This window comes from Alosa sapidissima, chromosome 7 (genome assembly GCF_018492685.1).
Source record: "Alosa sapidissima isolate fAloSap1 chromosome 7, fAloSap1.pri, whole genome shotgun sequence".
Classification (NCBI taxonomy): Eukaryota; Metazoa; Chordata; class Actinopteri; order Clupeiformes; family Clupeidae; genus Alosa; species Alosa sapidissima.
The window spans coordinates 7,114,397-7,138,480 of NC_055963.1; the positions used below are offsets into that span (position 1 = coordinate 7,114,397).

Genomic DNA, 24,084 nt, shown 5'->3' on the forward strand with positions numbered 1-24,084 from the left:
TAAGTTGGGTGGGTGGGGGCTAAGAACCAAAAACTTTGGGAAGTCCCTTCTGCTGATTCCGGGTAGACACCCACCTTTCTGAACTCTTGTCAGCCACCTACGTCCTCCGTAATGGGACGTGAACACAAACACATATTAGAGTGTGGCTTGCGAGCATCGATTTTTTTTTTCTTTCTCGAGATGCGGTTATTGAGTTCTCAGACATTTATAAAGTTAGTAGTGCAAGATGATTCCACTCCTCATTCTACAACGCATTCTATTAAACCCAGTGAGTCCGTTTTTTGACCTTACTGTAAAAGTTCCTGGGTAACAAGAAATGTATTTTACTATTGTGGTTTGTCATTCATTACAATGTAGCTTTGGTGTACTGATGTGCAGGGACTCTTCTTTCACTGTGGCTTGCATGTAATTACACCAGCTATCTGCGCACCTCAAATGGTCTCTCACCTGTGCTGCCTTTTAAACGAGTGTAAATCAGCTATCCCTGAGCAGTGCCGTACTCGAGAGGGCTGTAATCTGATAAGGTGCAACCCCTTCATTGACATCGCTCAATTGAATTAAAAGCACTTCAGATGACAACATAGTGATCTTTGTGAACCATCGGGTTGTGCAGCCAGTGTGCAAAGGGTCCTAGCAATTGTTCAGAAACAATCCAATTGATTGCCTTCATAAAGCCCTCGTAAGGATTCCAAAACAGGGGGTAAAGACGTAGATGGTCAGTTGCTATGTGAGATGTAAGACACATTCCCGGCCTCTCTTCTCTCCTGCTCCCCACTCCCTCTGCCAGTGGTGTCCCTGCCAGATATAGGAACAATGTGGCCTTTCTTACCTGTTGGAGGTGTACATTCCATCCCTACTAAACTAAGTCACAAACCAGCCCCCCCCCCCCCCCCCCCCCCCTGCTCCCACACTCCCACTCTCTCCCTTACCTGGGCTCCCTCACCCCTGGCTGCTCCAGCTCAAGGTGCTTTGGAGCGCACTCCACAGTAGTGCCTCAACAACAAAGTATTCAGTGTGGGTGTCCTCTGCAGTAATAAGGCAAAACCGATCTGATGAAATGCAAGGCTTACCATGTTTCAATCTAAATTTGGGGTTTCCCTACAGAAAGAAAAAAAACAGTTGTATCACAGTATCTGAAAGTCAGAAGTATTGAATGCAATATTTTGTCCACACCTATTGCAAGTATTAAAATGTAAGATGTGCATTTTTTAGCATTTGCAATTAATTAGCCATATATCACAATGTATTTTGAACCAAATATTTGCATCACAACCCACTTTATGAATTCAAGGATTTTTTGTGGGTGTTTTATGTTTTGTGTGTGTGTGTGTGTGTTTGAACACTGTCCCTGTGTTATGAGAATGAAAAGATGTGTAGTGGAGGTTTAGAGGGTGGCTGGTGTTGTAGAACGGACAAAAAAAGTGTGGTGTGGGTGCTTTACAGGAAAGCTGCTTACATCGCCCACAGACACATCCCATTTATGCGAGTGACAGCCAGTGCAGAGCAGCAGAGACAGAGAGTGTGAGAGAGAACGAGAGTGAGTGAGTGAGAGAGAGAGAAAGAAAGAGGGAGGGAGGGAGAGAAAGAGAGAGAGCACATGCACAGTTTGGAGTTCAGAACTATCGGTCAAAGGCAGCCACTCATTCAAATGTGCCGTTCATTCCAAGTTTGAAAAAATTGTGTTCTATCACCTTTGCTATTCCTACCAGGATTATGTGACTTTCAGAGACTTTCATTTCAAGTCACCTGCTCAAGACAATCAAGACAATGATATTCGGGTATGTTTTTCTTTTCACTTTCTTAACTCCAAACATCAGTTTCTCTAGACTGTCTTTGAGAACATGTCACTATGTCTTTTGGTCTGTTTTTGTTCATTTTAAACAGTTGATTCTCATGTGAATCTTTGAGACTATAAGATCCACTAAAACTTTTTCATGAACAAAGTTGACTTAATACTCTGCCTGACATATGCAAGCCCATACACTAATATTATACGTGTTTTTTTTTTTTTTTTAAGTAACAGGTTTCTATAAAATAATTTCAGTTATTGTCCATGGCTTGAGTTTATGCAGCTGAAAAAATATTTTAGGAAACAAAACAAAAGTGTCATGTCATTTTGTTTCCTACATACAACCAGAACGTTTTAAATGCATATGACATGTATTTTAACATCCGAGGTACATTTAATTTAGTCTCACTATTTTGTTTCTCTTTCACTTTGTGGATGCCATAAATATTTATAGAGCAAAACCTTAGAAGAAGGAAATGCTGTGAGGCAAATAAACCATAACACTGCAATGAAGCTGCACTTGGATGTGAATATGGCTAGGACACAGAACAAAAACAGGCCAGATAGTGAGTGCTGTCATGAGACAAGGTGCTTGAATATAACTTGAATACAGCTTTTCATACAGCTCATTCACGACAGCCCATTCCAAATGGATCATTTGTAGAGTACAAAGCCATGGGCCGGGCAGCACCAGTCCTGATGTTGAAACCAAGGTGGTTAGCCAGCGCTGTGTCGCTTGTAAAGAAGGGGAAACAGAGAAAGGAAATCTTCCCCAGTAAGTGGTGAGGGCAGGATATGAGAATTGTGTCTCACTATTCTGCTATAGTGCAACAGGTATGATAAATTAAAAACATAATTATCTAATAATGGCCACACTGCCATGATATGCCATACTGCAACAACGACACATCAAAGAACTATGAAACGCTATCCATATGGTTTGACATTCTGATATAAGTTAAGGTTACGCTTATGATAGGTTTTTGGCTTGCATATGTCATAGTGCTAAAACATTGAGGATAATGGCGCTTTTATTTCTCCTTGGAACAAGAACATATTCATATAATGTACAGGACAAAGAGCTGAATTCTGCCTGAAAACCCAAATAAATTCCATTTGACCGACCAAAATGTTTATTTGTATTTCCAAAACACAAAGGCAGAAAAACTGCTTCTGTAAACAAATAAACGGTCACTGTGGCATAATCATAATTGTGATGTTTTGGAAGATGTCTCTACTGAGAATAAACAGGTTTTTTGGATTGAAGGCAGGAAAAAGAAACAGTTACAACCAACATCCAGACAAACTCAAACATCATGTTCAGAAGCAATGCATATTACTGGCCTCCACTATTGCCTCAAACAGAGCAAAACATATTTCCATTATAGAATGGCCTTGCATGGTACAACAACAGTGTTTAGTAATTCATTTAAAAGTTTGTATTATTTTCATGCTCATATATAATATAATAATTCAGCTTCATGAGGGAAAATATTTCACATCCCTGTGCTTCATGGCATATAGCCCTCAGCCATCACTGACACATGTGTTGCTGGCTGTGGCTCTGCTGTCAGTCCCCATCCTCTGGTCATCAGAGAAGGCACACGCTGGCGTGTTGTAGATTGTCTTATCAGGGAAGGGCATGGCTGCCCAGTGGCCCAGCTGATATGAGAAATCCAACCCAATGAAACGCAGTACGGCTCAAAACTGTGACATGACCAACCGGCGGGAAGATAAAAATTGAGTGGAACAACAGCAGAAAAGTCTCTGATGTTAACGTGTGTTTGCTTTTTCTGTTAGGTGTGTTTGTGGTTTGAGACGAATTAACTAAACCGAGGAGTTATTTTATGTTATTTTCATGTCGTGTGAACTGTAGGCGCTAAGCTTATTAGTGCACTTGTGGCTTCCCTAGGCTGCTGAGGGAGACTAAGGGCTCCGAGTGGGCTTATTACATATACTTTTTGCGTTTCACAGGAGTGCTGGCTGCAACAGGAGTCTTGTCTGAATGTGTTCAGCAGCCAACTGCATGCTCCCCCTGAGAAAGAACTGCGAAGTAAGTTTTAAGAGTTAGAAGGTTACTTGGTCCATCTGTAAATTTGCCTTAGACAGGCTGCATTTTGTCACCATTTTAAAGAGAGAAACAATTAGATTCAAATGGATTTTCTAACAATTTGTCACACTTCCTTGCCCAAGGGACTGGCAAACCTTGGACGGCTTAATGGGGGAGCATCAATGCCCATCAGTGCCACTGGGTTCAGGATGCACCGACTCCCTCAGGATTCAGACATGGACTTCACTTGGCAGGAGCTGATGGCCATTACAGAATTACAGGTACAATGTCTCAATGTGCAAGCAGAAATGCCAAGCTTATTACAATATGATGATAGTGGAAGACATTATTTAAAAATTAGCATAATGGCATATATTATTTATAGAGCGTTATTAGAAATAATATAAAATTACACATTTGAAATGGGGAAAGTGAGCCCATTTCTGAGACAGAGAATATCATAATCCTCTCCAGAAGAGTTCAGTGACTTTTAATGAAATAAATCCTTACATTTAAACTGTTGGGAACGCACCCCAAAACACACACACACATTCTGGTAAAATCTTCAACAATGGGCCAATTGAGTGATGGGGGCATAAAGACAGAGGAGAAGAAGGGGCCAAGTGCTGTATGTTGCAAGCAGCCCCCTGCACTGCACAATGACCATCTGTTTCTACATGTAACCTGAGCAGAGCTAAGTGAGCTGTGCATAAGCTACGGATGGCACACACACACACACACACACAGGTGGGCAGGGCTCGTGGTTTCAATCCAGTTGATGATGTAGGGGAAAAAAGGACCGTCACTTTTTTACAATCCCTCCAGTATATGTTCATAAAAATATTTGTTTGTTTGTTTCTAAGCCTATATTGAATGAGTTTCCTTAGAAGCGACTTAGGTAAAAATCAGAGATGTCATGGTTGTTTGGGGTCAATGCTTTAAATCGCATGTTATTTCATTGCAGGATCTTGAGGTCCCGAGTGAGAGCCAGTATGAGAACGGACCGTATCCTCCTATGGAGACACCAGTGTCTGTTGGGGGTTTTGGAATAAATCAGAGCCACTCTGGGACTCTACCTGGGGGGTGCGATGTGACCTCTGTGGGCTATGAGGGATCCTACCACGAGGTGATGCCACCATGTCAGCGGCTGGGCCCGGAGATGGACTCTCACTACGCACACTGCAGCAGTCAGCTGGCCTCCAGGCTGCTTCCCGGTACCCAGTCTCTGCAACCGCCACTCATGAGCCTGCTTGAGCATATGAACTTGGTGGGCACGAGCCACGGTCTTGAAAAACACGGTCTCGGGCACTCCCACAGCACAGGCCCTGGTCTTGGCCACAGCAAACAGCAGCATGCAGCCATCGATGACATGGAGTCTGACTCTGGTCTGTCACTGGGTTCAAGCCCCCCACTGGCCTCTCCAGAGAACGGTGTAACCAGTATAACGACCTATGCTTGCACAGAGCTAGGGGTGGCTTATGCGGAGGGTGAAATGGAGGTGGGTATGGGGGAACACGGCAGGATGAGAGACAGCCTTGTTTACCCTATGGAATACCACCATCACCACCACCACCCTATGAACCACTTCCCCAGCCCCCCCTCCACCTCTTACTTCCCCATGGCCCCCAGCTTGCCTCCCCTCCACCACCAGCAATCTCACTCGGCGTATCCACTCAAGCAGCAACAGATCTTACCCACCACTGCCCTGCACCTCAACAGTCCCTGTGTGTCCAGCAGCCGTGCAGGCTCCTCCTGTACAAGCTCATACACCAAGCCAAAGGGGCCTGGTGCCCCCATACCCCTGAGCAGAGACGAACGACGAGCCATGGCTCTGAAGATCCCTTTCCCTTTGGAAAAGATAATCAACCTGCCTGTTGACGACTTCAACGAGCTGTTGACCCAGTACACTCTCAATGATTCCCAGCTTGCCCTGGTGCGCGACATCCGTCGGCGGGGGAAGAACAAAGTGGCAGCGCAGAACTGCAGGAAGCGCAAGCTGGAGAACATCGTGCACCTGGAGGGGGAGCTGGGGCAGCTCCGCGCTCAGCGAGAGCACTTGGCCAGAGAGCGCGTGGACTACCAGCGAAGCCTGGCAGTCATCAAATGCCGTCTTTCTGAGCTTTATACCAAAGTCTTCTCTCAACTCCGCGATGAAGAGGGCCACCCCTACTCTCTAGATGATTATTCTCTCCAACAGACCAATGATGGCAATGTGTACTTAGTGCCTCGTAATGCAGCACTAGAGGTGGAATAATACCAATGAATCAGAATTGAGCTTTACCTTGCATTAGACAAATTTCTACCTGATATTCCCACATGCTGCAATACTATCCTACATATCTTAGCATCTATTGCACAACGTGTTTGTGATGAAAGAACTTTTGAGTTACACGACTGAGCAGGTCTTCCATAAATAAGCAGAGCAATTACTTAAACTGCCAGGGTGTTTGATACATTTTGGCAGTACAAACACGATTACTGAAGTTTTTAAATATATAAACATATTGGCAAGAAACTGTGCTAGCCGTTATCTTCAGGAGCATTACAACCCAAGATGGTTAAAATGTATTTTTTGTATGTATTTGCCCATTTTTTGCTCACTAGACAAAAGAGTTCCAAACACATTGTGTAAAAAAATAATATTTTATTAAAAATAAACATTGTAAAAAAAGTTTAAAAATATTTTTAAAAAAGCTTCACCACTATAGGCCTTCCTGTGGGAAAAAAGGGACAAAATGAGCAGCACACTCCACTGTAAGTATAGATAGATAAATAAAAAAAAAAACACATGTACATACATCATACAGTTTCCTTTTATCGTCAGGCCTCTCAGCAGGTATCTGTCCAGCACCTGGGACAACTGGTCACAAATGATCACCTAAGAAAAGGAGACTGCACTTAGAACAAGACAAGTGAATTCATCTAGACATTTGTCGTACTACCTACAAATGCATGCATTACGTAAGTGTAGGAGACTACTGTTACATTCTGAAGATTAACCTAGATACCTCTGGTAATCTACAGTAATTCAAACTTCACAAGCATAATATGGTCCAATACAGAGTTCTCATGTAGAGTCCAGTTGAAAAGGCTGTTCTTACCTATGGGAGCTTTATAAAGCCTTTGGTAGTTGTGGCCTGCTAGTCTCAGTGGCGACCTGTACTCACTTTCCCCTGCTTCTCTGGCTCCTGGCGTTGATCTACTCCTCTCCCTCAGCTTGCTTCCATGGTTAGCTTTATGCACATGTAAGCTAGCCTCTTGTAGCTCACATCTTTCCAAGCACTTCATTTGGCCTCAGACTGCCAACTGCTTACACTTTAGTCATTAAGACTGAGGTTTCATTGATTTAGCAGTTGGCCATGTCGTTGTTGGCATTTGGATATTCAAGATTTCTTCAGAGTACTATTTAAATGTGACCAATATGGTGGTCAAGACTAAACTCCACATACACCACCATCCTCCAACAATTGCCCATCCATAATAGTTCCTTCTGACAAGTGTGCAAATCAACTGAAGAATCCCAAAGACCACACCCCTCCCTTTACCCCAAAAGAGACTAACAACTGGATCTCGGTTTAAAAAAAAGAAACACGTTTATTTCAACTTGATTGGTTTCATTTACATAAAAATAAAGATGGGACTGACTTAAAAAGTAATCTACATGTAAAAACCTCATTGGAATGCTTATCCAGAAATGACATATAAAATAATCCTGTTTGACAAACACAAAATTCATGAAACCTCACACATGATTTTTGCACTATTGTACACATCTCTTCTTTGTGGCAGCGGTAACCTGCCACAACTGTTTGGCTGAGCAGATCTAGCGGGAGTAAACCTGCAGCTGCCCTGTCACCTCTCCTGTTCTCCTCTCGCCTGTTCTCCACTCTCCTAAGTACTGAGTCCTGTTGAACAATATGGAACAACATTGTTAAACCTGCAGACTGACTTGGTCATCTACAGATCCATACCAGGCACTTAAGATTGAAAGCTTATGCACAGGAGTGCATTTCAGTAAGATTCAAAGATGAGTCAGCACTGCTTCTCAGTTTACACTACATGTGCGCAGCAATACAAGCCTAACATTCCACTTAATGACAGTTTAGCTGCAACACTGGAATTGTGTGGCGCACTGACTGAAGCACCAACCTGTCAAAACGTCTAGTAGCGCCGTCCTCCCGAGCCACCTCCATAGCCACCACTGCCTCCCCCACTAGAGCCACCTCCATAGCCACCTGAGGGACAAGGACATCAAGTCGTTAAGTTGAGGCCACAGTTCAATGCTCAAGGAATGACCCCACTCGTGCGTGCATGATGCTCACCACCATAGGGGCCACCACTCCTGCCACCACCGCCGCCTCCACCTCCAAAGTTACCACCCTTCATGGGACCGTAGTTTGATGCCTGGTTGTTGTAGTTGCCAAAGTCATTGTAGTTGCCGCCACCACCACCTCCGCCACCACCACCACCTCCAAAGTTGCCTAGAAAATACAACACATACAGATAATGACTTACACGTATGAAACGGTCTGGCAAAACTACAGTTGCTAGGAGTGCTCCTCTTAATTTCACCACATCCAAGTCTTACCGCCATAGTTGCCGCCGTTGCCGTTGTAGTTGTCATAGCCATTGCCTCCATAGCCACCACCCTGGTTGCCATAGCCTCCACCACCTCCTCCTCCATATCCACGGTTACCACCACCATACCCAGGCCCACCGCCGTAGCCACCTAAAGACAGAGAGTCTTCAGTTGGGACTACTCTTGAATCCTTTTCTTGAAATCCACCTAATTTGGCAGATTAGATTAATTTGGCAGATTAATAGTGCTACACGATTTGGGGGAAAAATCACCAAATCAGATTTCTGACAAATATTACAATTTGATTTACAATACAACTTTTCACTTTAAGTTTGGCCATTCTTGATTGAGAAGTAAGCCTAGTACACGAGAAGCACAACACTTATGTAAGCCTCACTGCCCTTCACACAAGGATGTCAAGTATAAAATCATTGAGCATCAACTGCACAATTAATTTCAACCTTTGCAATTAGCCAATTGCATTGATTAAAAATTGACAGAGTTAAAACAATTGTGCAGCCATAGAGTATACACACCATCGCCTCCATAACCATTGTTGTAGCCATCTCCACCACCACCATATCCTCCTCCACCACCACCTCCTCCTCTTCCTCCTGAAAAAATAAAATCTCAGGTCAATTCCACAATGTACTACCAAGACTCATTTAGTCCAGTTATTTGAACAGCTGAATACTTACCACGACCTCCAAAGTAGCCTTCCCGTCCACCACCAAAGTCATTGCCATATCCGCCACCTCTGCCAAAGTTGCCACCACCACCACCTCCTCCTCCCCTTCCTGTAAATCAGAAGGAAATTAGATTCTCATGTAACAGCGACGCAATCGATGGATCATTTGAATTGCTGCCAAACAAATGATCACTCATGCCCATACCAGTGTTCTGCATCTCTTGCTTGGAGAGGGCCTTCCTCACTTCACAGTTGTGACTGTTCACTGTGTGGTACTTCTGAACTAAAAAATAAATATATAATTATATACCGGGACAAGCATTCTTAGCAACTTTAAACATGACCAATCATTAATTATACTTACTGACAATACGGTCAACTGCATCATGGTCATCAAATGTGACAAATGCAAAGCCTCTTTTGTTGCCAGTTTTGTGATCAACCATAATGTCAATAGCATCAATTTTTCCAAATTGTTCAAAATAGTCACGCAGGTGGCCTTCATCTGTATCCTCTTTAATACCACCCACAAAAATCTTTTTGACTGTGATGTGTGCCCCAGGTCTGTTGGAATCCTGAGGGTGAGAACAAAGAACCAAGTCAGTTTCTGTATCAGGATCAAAATCACACTGCCTAAAATAGTGATTTTAATCTACTCAGTTACCTCTCTGGACACTGCACGCTTAGGCTCGACAAGCCTTCCATCTACTTTGTGAGGCCTAGCCGACATGGCCTCATCAACTTCTTTCACAGAAGAATATGTAACAAATCCAAATCCTCGTGACCGCTTGGTCTGAGAATCCCGCATGACCTAAAAGAAAAAAAATAAGTGAGCACCTCAGTCCTGTTAAACACAGTTAAATTCAGTTATGTGTTCGGCTTGATATGGAATCACGATAGACTACTGCTACTTACCACACAGTCTGTTAGTGTTCCCCATTGTTCAAAGTGAGCACGTAAACTCTCATCTGTTGTCTCGAAGCTCAAACCTCCAATGAAGAGCTTCCGAAGCTGCTCCGGCTCACGTGGGACCTGTGAAGACAGAAAGGGCATGCGTATTAGAAAGTGTTGTTAGTGCATCATGTCGGCTAATGCTATCACAATAGGATATGTCGCAACAGGAGGCGTTAGCATGCACAAGACTAACAGTTACGGGGTAATCAAAATGGACCATCCCAATCTCTAAAACGTCCCATATGAAAACGTAATAAATATGACTGCACAGCACAGCAACATAAAAGGGCTACTACAGTGGGATTATTCTTGCACACAGGTTAGCTAACACTAGCTAGCTACAGAATGGCTAACGTTACTTAGTTAAAGGTTGCCGCGGCGCCGCCGCCATGTTGACATGTGGTTACCAGATGAAGAACAAAGCGATGAGCACTTTTATCCAAATACGACGCTATGAAATTGCATTTTAAACGCATCCCATTCGTTAAAACATTAACGTCAACTAAAAAAAATACTCATCACCTGAGAGATACACATGCTCTTGTTTTCGCACATCACAACCATGAGGCCTACAGGGCCGGTTGACAAAATGGCGGTGCAATCTTACTGGATTCGTGCACAATGACTATGGTAAACTGCATATTGTTAAATGCATCGACGTGAAAACTACCTTAAGCCACTTACATCATATATTCAGCGGTACATCGAAAAAATATATTGTACAATAAACGCATTCTTACCTCCTTAGACATTTTGCGCTCTGACAATTTCTCCCGACCGACAGTATGCTGTGAGGAGAATCTAGGACAGACTCTGAAAATGGATATGGGAGTTGGATTAAATAATTGATGATAGACCCACCCAATAAGCTGTCTAATTGGTCAGAATTTCCCGCTGCCGTCACATTGTTACTTCCTCTGATTTTGTATTGGTCTAATTGTAAGTCAATACACTACCTATCCAATGATATTGCGCACCAGAGACGTTTAGACCAATTGAAGAACAGTAAACAAAAAGGGCGTTACCTGTGGCGAAGTGCGAAATGCTTACGGCGTGCATTTCATTTGGCTACAATGTCTAAGAAAATGTATCGACAATGCAACAGTGTGACTATCTAATGTTACAAAACCAACTGTATCGAAAAATATATGTATATAAAAAACACACGTCAAACAAGTGCAGTGATGAATACGTTCAGTAAACCCCATTGAGCTCACTTTACTTATTCTCTAACCACCCAGATCCTGTAAACGAGAATGCAGGTGTGTTAACATGTCAGTAACATACGCTGTATATAGTTATATCCAGTGATAACTTTCATAATAAAACGGTATGTAGCCTCGGACAATCCAGTATTTTTATCGTTTCGATACAATGCGCATACGCATGCGTACACACGGCGGCCATTGTGTATTTTGGCGCGCTGAGCACATCTGCAGCTGCGTACAGAGAGGAGGAACTACGGGTGAAACCTAATTTCTTATTAGCTGACTAGCCTCGCGTTTGGTGTAGTTTGTCCCTGAATCTTAGAAAACTGTGCGGTGAGTGTTCGTAAGTGATCTTACGTTCGTTGACAAAATTCGCTAACAAATCTTAAATCAACAGTAAAGAAGAGTATATTTAGCTAGTAACTGACCATGGATTAATCTGCGACCTGGTAACTAACATTGGCTAAAAAGACAGACGTTAGGATAAAGAAGCTTGATATAACGTTAACCTCTGAGCTAATCAAATAACTTGACTGGTTGTCCTCCCTCGCGTAAAATGAGATTTGTGTACGATAACGTTACTCTGACCGACAACAGAAAACTATAAAGGAATGTGTATAGAACAGTGTGTAACATGTAACAAAACAAAATGGATAGTTAACCTGTAAAAATCTGTCTGTCCGCTATCAGTAGCTAGCAAGCTAAGAAATGTTAGCTACCTGGCTAGGCACACCGTATGCACTGTCGTGGTAACAAAACGAGCTGACTTGCTAGGCTGAAAGCTAACTGTTAGCTGTTTACAAGGATACGACTGACGAGACGGGAGATTGACTGGTTGATGTGTACTAGAAATTAACGTTAGCAACATCAAATGTATACTGAAATCTTTTTGGCTCTTCTGGCGGTCTATGTTGTCACATCTTAATATTTCCAATGTTGCCAAGCCATTAGCTCTAAGGGCTAATGTTAACGGGCCACTCAATGGTAAACACCATAACTGACGCTACTGTACCACTCATCGATTTAGTGGCATCTCGTAAGATAAAATCTGATATCTTTGCTAAAACATTATTTTTGCATTATTTGTATTAATCAGCAGCCCTTGGCATGTTGCAAGCTACTCAGCTGATGTGCAGTTATTAACTCAACATTGCTGGGAATAACCTGGACATCTATCAGCAAGTGGGACTTTGCATAAGCGTTCAATATGTTTACGTTTACGAGGAAGTTTTTGAAACTGCAGTTTCTGCAAATAGTTGTCAATCTAACCTGTCTGACAAGGACGGTCTTGTGTTACTTAGACAGAATGGATCTTGATGGACCACGTGCAACATTTGTATACATTTTTACAGCAGACCTTGGATTGCCTTTTGAGATGTCTTGTTCATATATCACATTTTTCGGTTTGATGACAGGAGGAGGTGGAAGTGCAGCTCCTTGCATCTGATCTGTCACTCTGACATCTCCACTAAATACCCCAGATCCCCTTATTCCAACTGCACCTCTGAACACCAGGAAGTGTGGAGTAAAAGCAACATGTTTATGTAAATAAGCCAGCAACTTTCCATGTGCAAATTTCATGTGATATCTTTTCTTTGACTGTTCTAGGAAGAAAATCCTCCCTCATTGGGTTAGGAGTTTTCAACTGAGGCATAGTAATGGGAAAGAAGAACCAGTCACAGGATGGAAGCTCGTCTCAGTCATCTGAGGAGGAAGAATATGTAGTTGAAAAGGTTATAGACAGACGAGTCGTGAAGGGCCGTGTTGAATATTTCCTGAAATGGAAAGGTTTCTCAGAGTGAGTCTGGTGTTGTTTATTCATATATTGGTGGTGTTCTGTAATGGGTCACCATATCTTGAGTCTGACATTGATCATTGAAATGATAGGAAGCACAACACCTGGGAGCCGGAGAAGAACCTGGACTGTCCAGATCTCATTGCTGAGTTCATGAAGACTTACAAAAAGGGAAGCAACCCCCCAAGCAGCGGTGGAAAATCCTCCAACACAAGTTCGACACCACGGGCCAAGGACGGTAGCAGCAACAAGAGAAGCTCGGCAGAGGAGGATGAGGAAGGAGGCAGCAAAGCCAAACGGAAAAAAGAGGTGATGGTGAAAGCTGGAATGATAGTGCATGTGCAGTTGTGTCAGTTCTTGGTTGTTAGAATGTTTTATATCTTCATTATTCATTTGATATTAATCCATATTTAAAGTAGTTTTACTGTATTTTATGTAATAGATCTGGAGGTTCTCTCAATGGCACATGTTTGTATAATAGTGCTGTAGAGCCTTAGAACAAAAGCTTTAATGAGAACCGTGAACATAGTCATTTTGGAGCAGGGTGTTTATCCATGTTGCAATATAACCTGTCCGTGTATTTGTTCATAGTTCAATATCTTCAGGTGACAAAATCTGAAGATGTACTTTGTTATTTAATTTGGAATTTCAGGATACGCTATATGGACAAAAGCATAGCATAAGCATCCTGGCAAGGCTTTTTACAAGATTCTGGAGTGTGTGTGGGGTTTTATTTTACTCTTCATGCAGAGGACTCTCGTGTTGTACGGGTAGGCCTGGCTCACAATCTCCGTTAGTTCATCTTAAAGGTGTATGATGGGGTTGAGGTCAGGGCTCTGCCACGTCTGAAGTTCTTCCACATCAAACTCACCCAAACATGTCTTTATGGACCTTGCTGTGCGCACCCTATGATAGTAACACGCTTGAATTCACTCAACTCCTTTTTCACAAGAAATGTGAATGTAGACTGCAAGACTTGGTGATTGATTTTGTACACCTGTGGCAATGGGTCTGAATGAAACACATGAATCCAGTGATTGTATTTATGGTGTAAATGTGAGATCAATATGCTGTTTGTTCATTGTGCATTTACATGCACAGTAGTAATCTGACTATTTACCATGTTTAGAATAAAACAATACTGTGAATATAGTGTTTACTGTAGAATATTCCATTCATGGTCCCATTTACATGTAACTCAGCACAGTCTGATTATAACTGGTAAAGAAGGTTGATCAAGGTTCTAAACCATCGCCGGTATTAGTGTTCCACATTCAGTAATTGCTTCTGCACTGAAAATTTGAATAGGCTCTTATAATGAAATTAAGGTGTATACATGCCAATGCAACTCAATAATGCAACCAAGATCGGAATGCCCCACATGCCTTAATTTGATTATTGCTTATTCCAACTATGACCTTATTCGGTTAATCAGAAAATGCTGTTTATTTGGTAGTGTCTTATTTGGAAAATGTACTTAATGGCGGTTATGACTGATTTGACAGAGTAACGTTTTAGTGTAGAAGTGTGTTATTTGTTTGCTTGCTCTTTCTCTATGTCTTTTGGGGAAAGATGCACAGAAGACTTTCTCTCTCCTTTTTATCTAAGATGATCAAATTTGATTTTACATTACATTACATTACATTACATTTAGCAGACACTTGTTGACCAAAGTGACTTACATATGTCAGCTATATTACAAGGGATCACATTGTCCCCGGAGCAACTTGGGGTTAAGTGCCTTGCTCAAGGGCACAACGGTGGAAGCCAGGAATTGAACCGACAACTTTCAGGCTACTGCACGCTAGCCCAGCTCCTTAACCACTACACTACCACTGCCCGCGATTTCTTTTAAATGAAGTACTGATTTCCTTTCTTTGCCCTTCATATATAGGACGCTATCCTCGTAGCGCGGGGCTTTGAGCGAGGCCTGGAACCGGAGAAGATCATTGGTGCCACAGACTCCTGTGGTGACCTAATGTTCCTCATGAAATGGTGAGAAGCTTGCATTCAGCCCAAGACAATGCAGAGCCCTTAATCATTTACATCTAAAAAGCAAATGCTAATCTCTCTTGGCTGGTCAGAGGCCAAGTGTGAAAACCTACGCCCAAATCCGCACTGCACCATAGTCTGGAAAGTCCTTACTTTATGTGTGGGAAGGAAAAGCCATCATCCACAGTATCACTACATTAGCGTTTGGGTGTCTATCTTTGTAAACTCTACTAACTCTACTGATTGGCAACAAGATTAAATACTCATACACAGTTCTTTGAGTGCACAAAGAGAGAAAATAACTTAAACAAATTCTTACCAAGTAATATCATCAACACATTATCGGAATATGCAGTACATCACAATCATAATGGAATTGGTTCTTTATGTAATTTCTGTTGTTTTAAACAACATATATGTAAGCAAAAATCAATAGAAGGAGAAACTAAAACATAATTGAAGAGTAACAAATTAAATCTGCATTTGCTAAGAGTTATGTAGGTATATTGTTACATCTGAATTGTAAAACATTTTAGCAGTTGTTGGCTCGTTTAGTCTACTGGGGGGGGGGGGGGCAGTAATTGTCCTCACACCAATTAAGGCTCATTCACACCAGAACCACCACACACACACCGGTACCACTCCACCAGACTTTCTGGCATTCAAGTGTTAATTACTATTTTAATGAGCATTTACACACCTTTGTAATATGAATACCGTTTCGGCAGTTTTAAGGTCTCACTTATACCTAAAACTCCAGGCACATTGATGTCCTAAAATGATTATAGAACAATATCTTTTCATTATGAATTTTCATAAGAGTTCATATTTATTTAATGCTGCTTTTTTGAGTGTTTTGTCAGAAAAGTTTGTCTTTTCAAGACAATACCAAAACATTTTAGGTTTAATGTCCTGTTTCTATCTCTCATTTGCAGGAAGGACTCAGATGAAGCAGACCTGGTGCTTGCCAAAGAAGCAAATCACAAGTGCCCACAGATAGTCATCGCCTTCTACGAGGAGCGTCTCACTTGGCACGAGGACGGCGACAAAAAGGAAAAGAGTGTAGTGGAGGCGTGAGGAGTGGGGTACCCCCCCACACGCGCGCACACACACACACACACACACACACACACCCAGACACACACCTCTATTGACACACATGCACCCTCATATCCCCCCTCCACGTGTCACTGGTTCTCAACTTTGATATTTTATTTTTTTAAACAAAGAAGAGGGGAACCGCGAAAGAACAAGGCTTGCCAGGAGACGGGGCCCTCCCTGTCTGTCAAACAACCTTCGATTCCAAATCCAACTGAGAAACAGTCCAGAACGGTGATGGCACATTTGGATTTAGGATGGAAGGAAAGTGATTTTAATATCCTAGGTTATTAGTTTTCCCCCTACTCTATGCTTCTGTTTGTTAAGTCATCTTGCTCCTGTAAACTTCTTCTTACACTGTAATTGTGGTGGGGTAAAAGGACCAGTGCTCTCTGGTTTGCTCCTAGATTGTATTTCCTCTGTTGGTGGTTCTCAATCTAGCTTTGTATCCCCCTTGCATTCTACCTTTTCCTTCATAGATAGTAGAACTCGTCTGTGGCCCACTGATTAGCCCAAGATGGTGTGTTTAGCTAATCTAAGGTATCATGCCATGACTCAAAGGGATAGATAGAAGGCATTGAGGCCAGAGAAGGATTGAGAACCCTTAGTCCATGTGAATGGAAAAGAATGGGAGGTTTGTGGCAGCATTTTCTACTTATTTTCTCTTCCGTGTTGGATGAACTATAATAAACTGTGTAGGTCTTGTCATAATGTATGATGCTTTTGACCTGCTCTGACTTTTTTTTTTATTTTTTAACACCAATGTGTCAAGTTTTTTTTTTTCCATTTTTGATTGACCTATTTGTAACTCGTTAAATCAAAGAAAATTGCATCCCTAAGTTTTGTCATGTGCAGTGAAAGGCATAATTGTATAGTATACATTTGTATTCTTGTACTCAGTATTTAAAAAAATCCTGATATTTCTTCCTCGAGGCCTGTATTTTGACTTGTGTACTACTGCCCGCAGTGTTCCAATTTGGCCAAGAGTCTCTCTCCTCGACATGCCACTTTCATCATCAAAGCACAGTTTGTCGCCAGAACACTGACACAACCCATAACCTGTCTTGACAATCCCACATCCCAAGCAGACCCCAGGATTAGCCAGACAACACGCAGCACGCCGACGAGTCTGGGCCCACATCTCCACCCAGTGGTGCGAGACCAAACAGGATTGTTACCAAACCAGTAACTCTTGATGAGTGGAACTCATTCTGTTTTAAATCTGTTTTTTTTTTTAAATTTTTTTTTTAGGTTATCATGTGTTTTACTAGTTACAAGGCTTAGGATTTTTTTTTTGTATGTCCTTTTATTATTTTTGCTCTTAAATGGCTATCCACATCCTCCCTCGGATCCATTATTTTCTGTTATTTCTTTCAATCAGTGTGTTCATTTAAACCACATGTTTTATCATGGTGAATGCTTTGTCCGGTCACATTTTGTATGTCTTGTAGCATATTCCAGTAAACCTAATTTTCAACATTACACAATGTAAGTGCATGTGATAAGTACTTCCTCTGTTTCCCTTGAGTAAAATGTGTTCACTTGTTTTAACAAACTAAACAGGGTAATACCACCATCATACCAGCAGATGGCAACAATTAAAATTAATCCGTTTTCAGGCCACAGCATCGTGAATATCTTGCTTCTGAGGCAATAGTTGGGGCCCTATTTTGAAGGCTGTGTTGTTATTGGCCAGTGTTGTTGACTTTACCCAAGCTCATTTAGTACATTTAATCTTTTCATGTGCCTTGCAACATAAGATAGTAGAGGAGTGCTTTAATTTACATGCATTTAGTTGATCTGAATGACCATACTATTTTGCAATAGCGCTCAGGCTGTTACTGCTTACATATATGTGATGTGTGGAGGATTGCCTGCAGTGCAATTCTTCTACCTCATTTACTGTCGTCTAACTTGGCGTACAGAAACACTGCGTGCACATACATGCTTTGCTCCTTGGCTACCTCCCCAGTGGTGGAATGCTCCCCAAAGGGAAAGGAGGGAACAAAGGAGAGCGGCGCTGAAAATGGAATGCAAAGGTGGCCAGTAAATTTTCAGCCCTGGGGACAGCCAGGCCCTGGCAGAGGCAGAGAGGACACCGCTTTATGAGCCGGGGCGGCACAGCAGACCAGCTGAGCACAGCGCACGTGTGTCTACGGGTAATCGCTTCTATGAGCTTGTCGCCTATGGACCCTTTCGTCAATAAAAACAAAAACAATGCTTGAACGTTCTATTTGGGCCCCAATCTACTTCCTCTGCATTAAGATAACATATGGAATGTTAAAAAGGAAGTCTTGTGGGGCCAACTATGATGCTGATAATGGAACTCTCTTGAAAGGGTCCATATGCCTATCATCACAAGGCCACAAAACGCCAAGGGACTATTTATGCGTGTTAGGAAAAGAATTTGGAGCCACTTGAAATGTTTACACTTACAGGCCTACATTATCCCAATACAAGGAAATTAGCAACATGGGGATCCTACAGTAGATGCAGGCTAGGTCAAAGTAGAGAGTGTGCTCCAAGAAGCAAACTCTCATTTGCTCAAGTTTAGAACTTGAACTTCTGACTAATAAGATCCAGAGGGCCTGAGGTGTTCCTCAGCATTATTGAGCTCGAATGGACACTGATAACCTGACTCTCGCCAGATGAATTTCGTTCCGCCTAGCTCCACTCACATCCATCTGGGATCGCTTCCGTTCAGAGTGATTTCAGCACCAGATTTTATGGTAGAGCCAATCGGGATGCAGGGCGGGAGTTTCATAGATAGATTTATTGATCCCCAAGAGGAAATTCAAGACGTAGCGTAGAAGCGACTGTGAGACTTCTCAGCGTCGCGGGTTGGCTTTGATGTGAGTGGTTGAAGTAGCACGTCAATAGACGACGGACAAGTGGCTTATCCAAACATATGCAAGGATTTTTGATAAGGTCCAGCCTTCTGAAACAGCCTCTCCAATGGATCGATCCCAGATGGATGAGTGGAGCTAGGCGGAATGAAATTCATCTGGCGAGAGTCAGGTTAGGACACTGAAGACTATGGGGTCGTTCTGAAACTTGCATTCATGCTCAGAGAATGGCGTTTCAGCATTGTTGCAGACCCAAGCATTAAATCTCTTAATTAGCCTACTCCCCCAAATATTATGTTCACTCGGAGATAGTGATGGTGCAAATGCCAGTATAGGTTATTAAGGTCTCAAATAAAGCCACTCTCCAATCTCTTAACTCTGCCAGTGTATGTGGAGGAAATAATACAGTTCATGTGATCCTCATGAGGAAAAAGTAGGTGTGGTTTCATGGGCATAATGGCCTTTAAGGGCCATTTGAAGCTCATAGATAGGGAAAAAATGCTTCGACATTCACTTCCATTGTCTCATTTTGGAGGATTACAGTCAAGAAATTAATTGCAGGGTGTTGCAGGCAGGACCCTCTTGGCATCGGCCTTCCCTGAGAGTAGCCTTCATCTCATGAGGTGCCCTGGAACTGCTCTTCATCAGCACCGATGGTGCCTGCTTCACATTCCTGCTAGCGGTGGCACGAGCAGAGACAAAGCTTACCTCACTCCTCACCCCCCACATCCCCCACCCCCCACATACACGCACATCCCTCTGTTCTCATCTCCACCCGTGGTCGAACGAGAGAGAGTTATGGTGGCCATAAAAGGCAGATAATGCATTGTTAACTAATTCTGTCTGCTCAGAGCTGATATATCCCTTCTCTAAATCTCGGTGCCTCCAATAAAATGCAAATGCTAATGCTTGCCCTCTATGAGCCAATATAATTTTTTACCACGGAAGTGTTAAATGCTAAAGGAGGGTGGGCCCTACCTGGGGACTTGAAGTGTGCCAGGTGTCTGTGTGTGTGTGTGTGAGAGAGAGAGAGAGAGAGAGAAGCAGAGGCTGTTCAGATAATGATGCTGAATGCATTTTCTCATGGCCAGACTGCAAACACCACTAGGAGGTCAATGGAAATTTTGTAATTACTCTTGAAGCTTCTGAGTAATCAATGAAGTCTGTTGAGGCTCCAGTTAGTCTTGCACAATTGTAGCCTGTAGAATTGACTCAAGCATTTGACTACAGGAACTCAAAGCAAATTATTAATAATTGGATCTTTCTTTTTAAGAAATAGTCACTGTCTGAGAAACCAAAGGTATGCCAATTCCATTCAATTGTTTTGTAGTTTCTTTTTTTTTTATAATTCTCTTTGCTGTGAGTTAAGATTAGCATTTGTCCATAATCCTTGGTTTATTTTGATGTTGAAAAGTTCTCAGGAACTGACCATAAAATGACAGCATAGGTTTAACTGATCCATTTCTAAGGCATCCTGAGATGAAATGAACAGCATACTCTGCATAATCTGTTGGGACTTCAAGATATTGATCCCAATCTATATTTTAATTACCTGCTGCCATTTGTCTGCCATCTGTTAATGATGGCTGTTTTGTTCTCTTTCGTAATTCTGCTCTCATACTGTAATTAAACCATAAATTAATTTGTGGTGCAGTGAGAGAGAGGGAAAAGATTAAAAGCATTATGCAGGCTATCGGCCAAATGGGTTTCAATTAATATGCACATAGCAGTGTTCCTCTAGTTGTTTACTCCACATAAAAGTTCTTAGCTGCCTCAGTAATGACATTATGATTCTAACGAGTCTTTGGAGCAATGACCGATAGGAAAATAAGGATGCGCTTTAATTGTGCTATCAGCACAGCCAAAGTACTATGGAATTTGCATTCCAAATCTCATATTTTGTATGCATTATATAAATACATGCATATGCATTATCCAAAGCATAATAATTATTTTGTTTATTTTTGGCATGTGTTTGCATGATTTATTATCCAGTGAGTGTACTATACAACTCTACACAGTTGCATTATTCATCTTAGCAGTGCATATATACATCATGTGTGTAGGTCAATACAATCATTTGGATGAAGTATGTATGAAGACTTAACTGGATGTCCACCTACTTAGAGCTGGAGCACTTCACTGTTGTTTTCATGGCCCGTCCCCTCAGCTGCCGACAGACAACTGGAAAGTCGTTTTGCTTGAGCTGCAGTGAGACCGTCACCCCACATGCCAGGGCGCTGAGCAGAGGCTTGCACTGTGAAATTGCACAGCCTAGTGTGACTGTTGCTACGGCCCTCCACTGAGCAGTTGTCCCTTTGCCATATTAATTACTTCATTATTGCTAACACACACACACACACACACACACACACACACACGTACGCACACACAATCCACCACAACACATTTTTGTTTCCAGTGGTGAAATGCAGTGCAACAAAATATGGAGAATGAAAGCTTGTAGTGGTATGACATATACAGTTGTGCCGGATTGTTCCTTGATTGTGGACTGTGCATAAAGAATACTAACTGAGGAGGACAGAGTGTTGCAAGTGTCCACTGCTGGCCCATACTTGGTGCTACCACACAGAGAAGGAGAGAGGAAGACTGAGGGTCAGTTAGAGGTGCTGCCCTGCTTTATTCCTCACACCTCACCTCTCTGTTCAGCCCATTCTGAGGTCCCTGGACTCTCCTTGTGTCCAGTTCTTCCATAGTTTATGATTGAGACTTATCGGCGCCCTTTCTGTGCTAAACCTTGGCTTAGGTTTCAAGCGTTAATCCCATCACATTTAGGGCAGACACGTCTGCCGGCTCTGGTCCCCAAACTGACACCACCACCTCCAGCAAGTGACAAAATACTCAGCACAGGGCCCAAAAAAACCTCTGCCTCTAATGGAATGTGCTAGAACTGTGTGGGAGCAGCTGTTATATGCTTTGAATCAGAGAGATTGGACTTTTGATCCAGCTGGAAAATACATTTTCGGTGTGTGTGTGTGTGTCTTATAGAGAGAGAGAGAGAGAGAGAGAATGTGTGTATCTGTTGCCAACAATTGGTCGAACACATCTGTCCAATGTATCAAACCAAACCTCATTGCATGCAGCTCAATCCTTGAGTCTAAACGAGAGATGACTTATACTGAATTTGGGTGAACATGAGCTTCTGGAGAGGGATTACCATTGCTAAAGTGCCAGCGAAATCCCCCTGGCCTTTAGCATAGACGTCTCTTTCATGTAAATGATTGCAGCCCTGATGATTGGTCTCCATAAAGAATTGATTAGACAAAAATGGTATTAGCTCTAAAGCATCTAGAACTGGGAAAATATATGGTAAACAAACCTGAAAGCGTTTATAAAGTCTTTATGTATAGATAGCATCTGAACCTTTACTCAATGTCAAAACAGGGACAGAATCAAACAAAATCACTCCAGGCATTATTCACAGATGTAAATCACGAATGGGAATATGGTCTCCATGTCCTGGTTTGCCTTTGATATCTAATTCGGGCGAGGTGAGAGAAGCCGGCCGCAGTGGGGAGCCTGGCTCTCGGCAGCACGGCTCGGGGCCCCGGGCCCCCAGGCTTCGTCGGCCCCGCCACTCTCCGAGGGATGGAAATAAACAGGGCCGGATCGCAGGAATCCAGCTCGAAATCCGGGAAACGTGAGAGGATCTGAGGAGTCGGAGCCGGGCCGAGCAGATGGCGTCTCCAGCAGGGACGCCTCGTTCCATTCCTCCTCTCATCCGTTCAGGCTGCCTGTCTCTCTCCTGCCCTCAGGAGTGTGTGTCTCTCTTGCTCTCCTTCTCAACCACATGTGCATGTATTTCTCAGGCCATTCAAAGTCAGGTTGAGACATCAGATAACTTTGAGATATTAATGTTTTTTTTTTTTTTTTTAATAAAGGAGCATTGGCTTTATCACAGGAAGTTTTGAAGGAGGAAGAGATGGTCCTTCAAAAGGTTCTCCAGATCGTATGCTCCCATTGGTTCTCCAGATCGTATGCTCCCGCTGCAAACCTCCATGAGCACGTTGCATGCTCCCACCTGGTTCAGTTCAGTCTGCAGGGGAAGTGCTGACTGTATGTGGTGGGAGGGCGAGAGAGCACTCACATTTTTAACATACACAGGCTCAGACATGAAACATGAATGCTCTGATGCTATGCCGAATCCCTCCCCGCCCCAACGCCAGCCACAGTTTCTACATATATCTGTCATTTCAGTGCTCATGAGAAGAACTATGGGTGCATGAGAAGAACTATGGGTGCGTGAGAAGAACTATGGGTACATGAGAAGAACTATGGGTGCATGAGAAGAACTATGGGTGCATGCAAATGCAGAGCAGACACACGCTACAAGAACCGCAGGCAGGCAGGAGACCTCTCTCACATTCCACCACTCTGACTTTTAAGTGGGAAAGACACTAGATGTTTAACAGAGACTCTCTTGCAGTTCAGAAAGTATCCCACGATATGGTCCAATCCCATGATGCTGGGTATGAACTAAAGCTGAACATAGCTGTAGAAGAGCAGTAACAGGAAGGCTGTAAATCCGTCTGCATTACTGTAATATATTTGCTTTCGTGCTGGGGGGAAATGCATACACAAAACATGTGTGTTCAGACGGGGAACTTAGCGCAGGCTTTGCAAGAGAGTGTTACGGGGAGCTCCAAATGACTGCCTTTTAAGGGGAACTTCATACTACGTGAAAATGTATGTCAGATGTGTTGCCGTGGTGACAGGGAGGTCAGCGAGGCCTTGGCTCATCTGTTTCCTATAGGCACCATCCAAAGCCTCCGCAGAACAGCGAGGGTGAAGCCAGAGGGGAAGAGTGCCAGGAAACAGCCTGAGAGGGCTGGGGGTGGGGGCAGGGATGCCGTGGTGCGGCGCGGGGTGGGGCGGAGGGTCCGGTTCTGCCCCCTCGCTGCTTGGTCGTAGCTCCGGAGTGGCTGCCAGCTCGCCGCCTGTGAAGCATCCAGCACCTGCTGCGCTGCTTTCCCCCCCGCATAAATCCAGGTGGGCCCCAGTGGGCCTGCTATCCTCCTGCCACAGCGGGAGACGGGAGGCGCACTTTCAGAGGGGCCAATCGCG

At 43.1% G+C, this 24,084-nt stretch overlaps 3 protein-coding genes across 14 annotated transcripts in view; 2 read left to right on the forward strand and 1 right to left on the reverse strand.

The window, feature by feature from the left end:
- Positions 1-1,507: 1,507 nt before the first annotated feature.
- nfe2 (nuclear factor, erythroid 2) lies at positions 1,508-7,396 on the forward strand. Of its 4 annotated transcripts, none has more exons than XM_042099430.1 (4): positions 1,508-1,778; positions 3,764-3,842; positions 3,983-4,120; positions 4,804-7,396. In XM_042099430.1, the coding sequence occupies exons 2-4, from the start codon at positions 3,795-3,797 to the stop codon at positions 6,091-6,093; spliced, it is 1,476 nt and encodes a 491-aa protein (XP_041955364.1). In that variant the 5' UTR covers positions 1,508-1,778; positions 3,764-3,794; the 3' UTR covers positions 6,094-7,396. The 4 variants fall into 4 exon arrangements, with proteins under 4 accessions (XP_041955364.1, XP_041955367.1, XP_041955365.1 ...); XM_042099433.1 differs by lacking the exon at positions 1,508-1,778 and adding an exon at positions 2,600-2,623; XM_042099431.1 differs by lacking the exon at positions 1,508-1,778 and adding an exon at positions 3,321-3,589.
- hnrnpa1b (heterogeneous nuclear ribonucleoprotein A1b) lies at positions 6,464-10,929 on the reverse strand. Of its 5 annotated transcripts, none has more exons than XR_006033050.1 (12): positions 10,801-10,929; positions 10,022-10,138; positions 9,771-9,917; positions 9,471-9,681; positions 9,312-9,389; positions 9,117-9,215; positions 8,955-9,032; positions 8,428-8,625; positions 8,162-8,320; positions 7,989-8,074; positions 6,638-6,717; positions 6,464-6,549 (listed from the first exon to the last, which is right to left on the reverse strand). XR_006033050.1 is itself a non-coding variant. In XM_042099435.1 (11 exons), the coding sequence occupies exons 1-10, from the start codon at positions 10,810-10,812 to the stop codon at positions 8,001-8,003; spliced, it is 1,116 nt and encodes a 371-aa protein (XP_041955369.1). In that variant the 5' UTR covers positions 10,813-10,929; the 3' UTR covers positions 7,410-7,744; positions 7,989-8,000. The 5 variants fall into 5 exon arrangements, 2 of the variants coding, with proteins under 2 accessions (XP_041955369.1, XP_041955368.1); XR_006033048.1 differs by having other exon boundaries at positions 6,464-6,553; XR_006033049.1 differs by having other exon boundaries at positions 6,464-6,553; positions 6,634-6,717.
- A 517-nt stretch (positions 10,930-11,446) lies between these two features.
- cbx5 (chromobox homolog 5 (HP1 alpha homolog, Drosophila)) overlaps positions 11,447-24,084 on the forward strand; it is a 28,803-nt gene continuing 16,165 nt past the window's right edge. For 2 of the 5 annotated variants that reach the window (XM_042099445.1, XM_042099443.1), the window contains exons 1-5: positions 11,447-11,601; positions 12,877-13,066; positions 13,156-13,372; positions 14,958-15,058; positions 15,991-16,135. In XM_042099445.1, the coding sequence (XP_041955379.1) occupies positions 12,927-13,066; positions 13,156-13,372; positions 14,958-15,058; positions 15,991-16,132 (600 nt within the window). In that variant the 5' untranslated portion in view covers positions 11,447-11,601; positions 12,877-12,926 and the 3' untranslated portion in view covers positions 16,133-16,135. Of the gene's footprint in view, positions 11,612-12,683; positions 12,787-12,876; positions 13,067-13,155; positions 13,373-14,957; positions 15,059-15,990; positions 17,636-24,084 lie in introns of those variants that run through there. The other 3 variants (XM_042099446.1, XM_042099442.1, XM_042099447.1) reach the window with 3 other exon arrangements.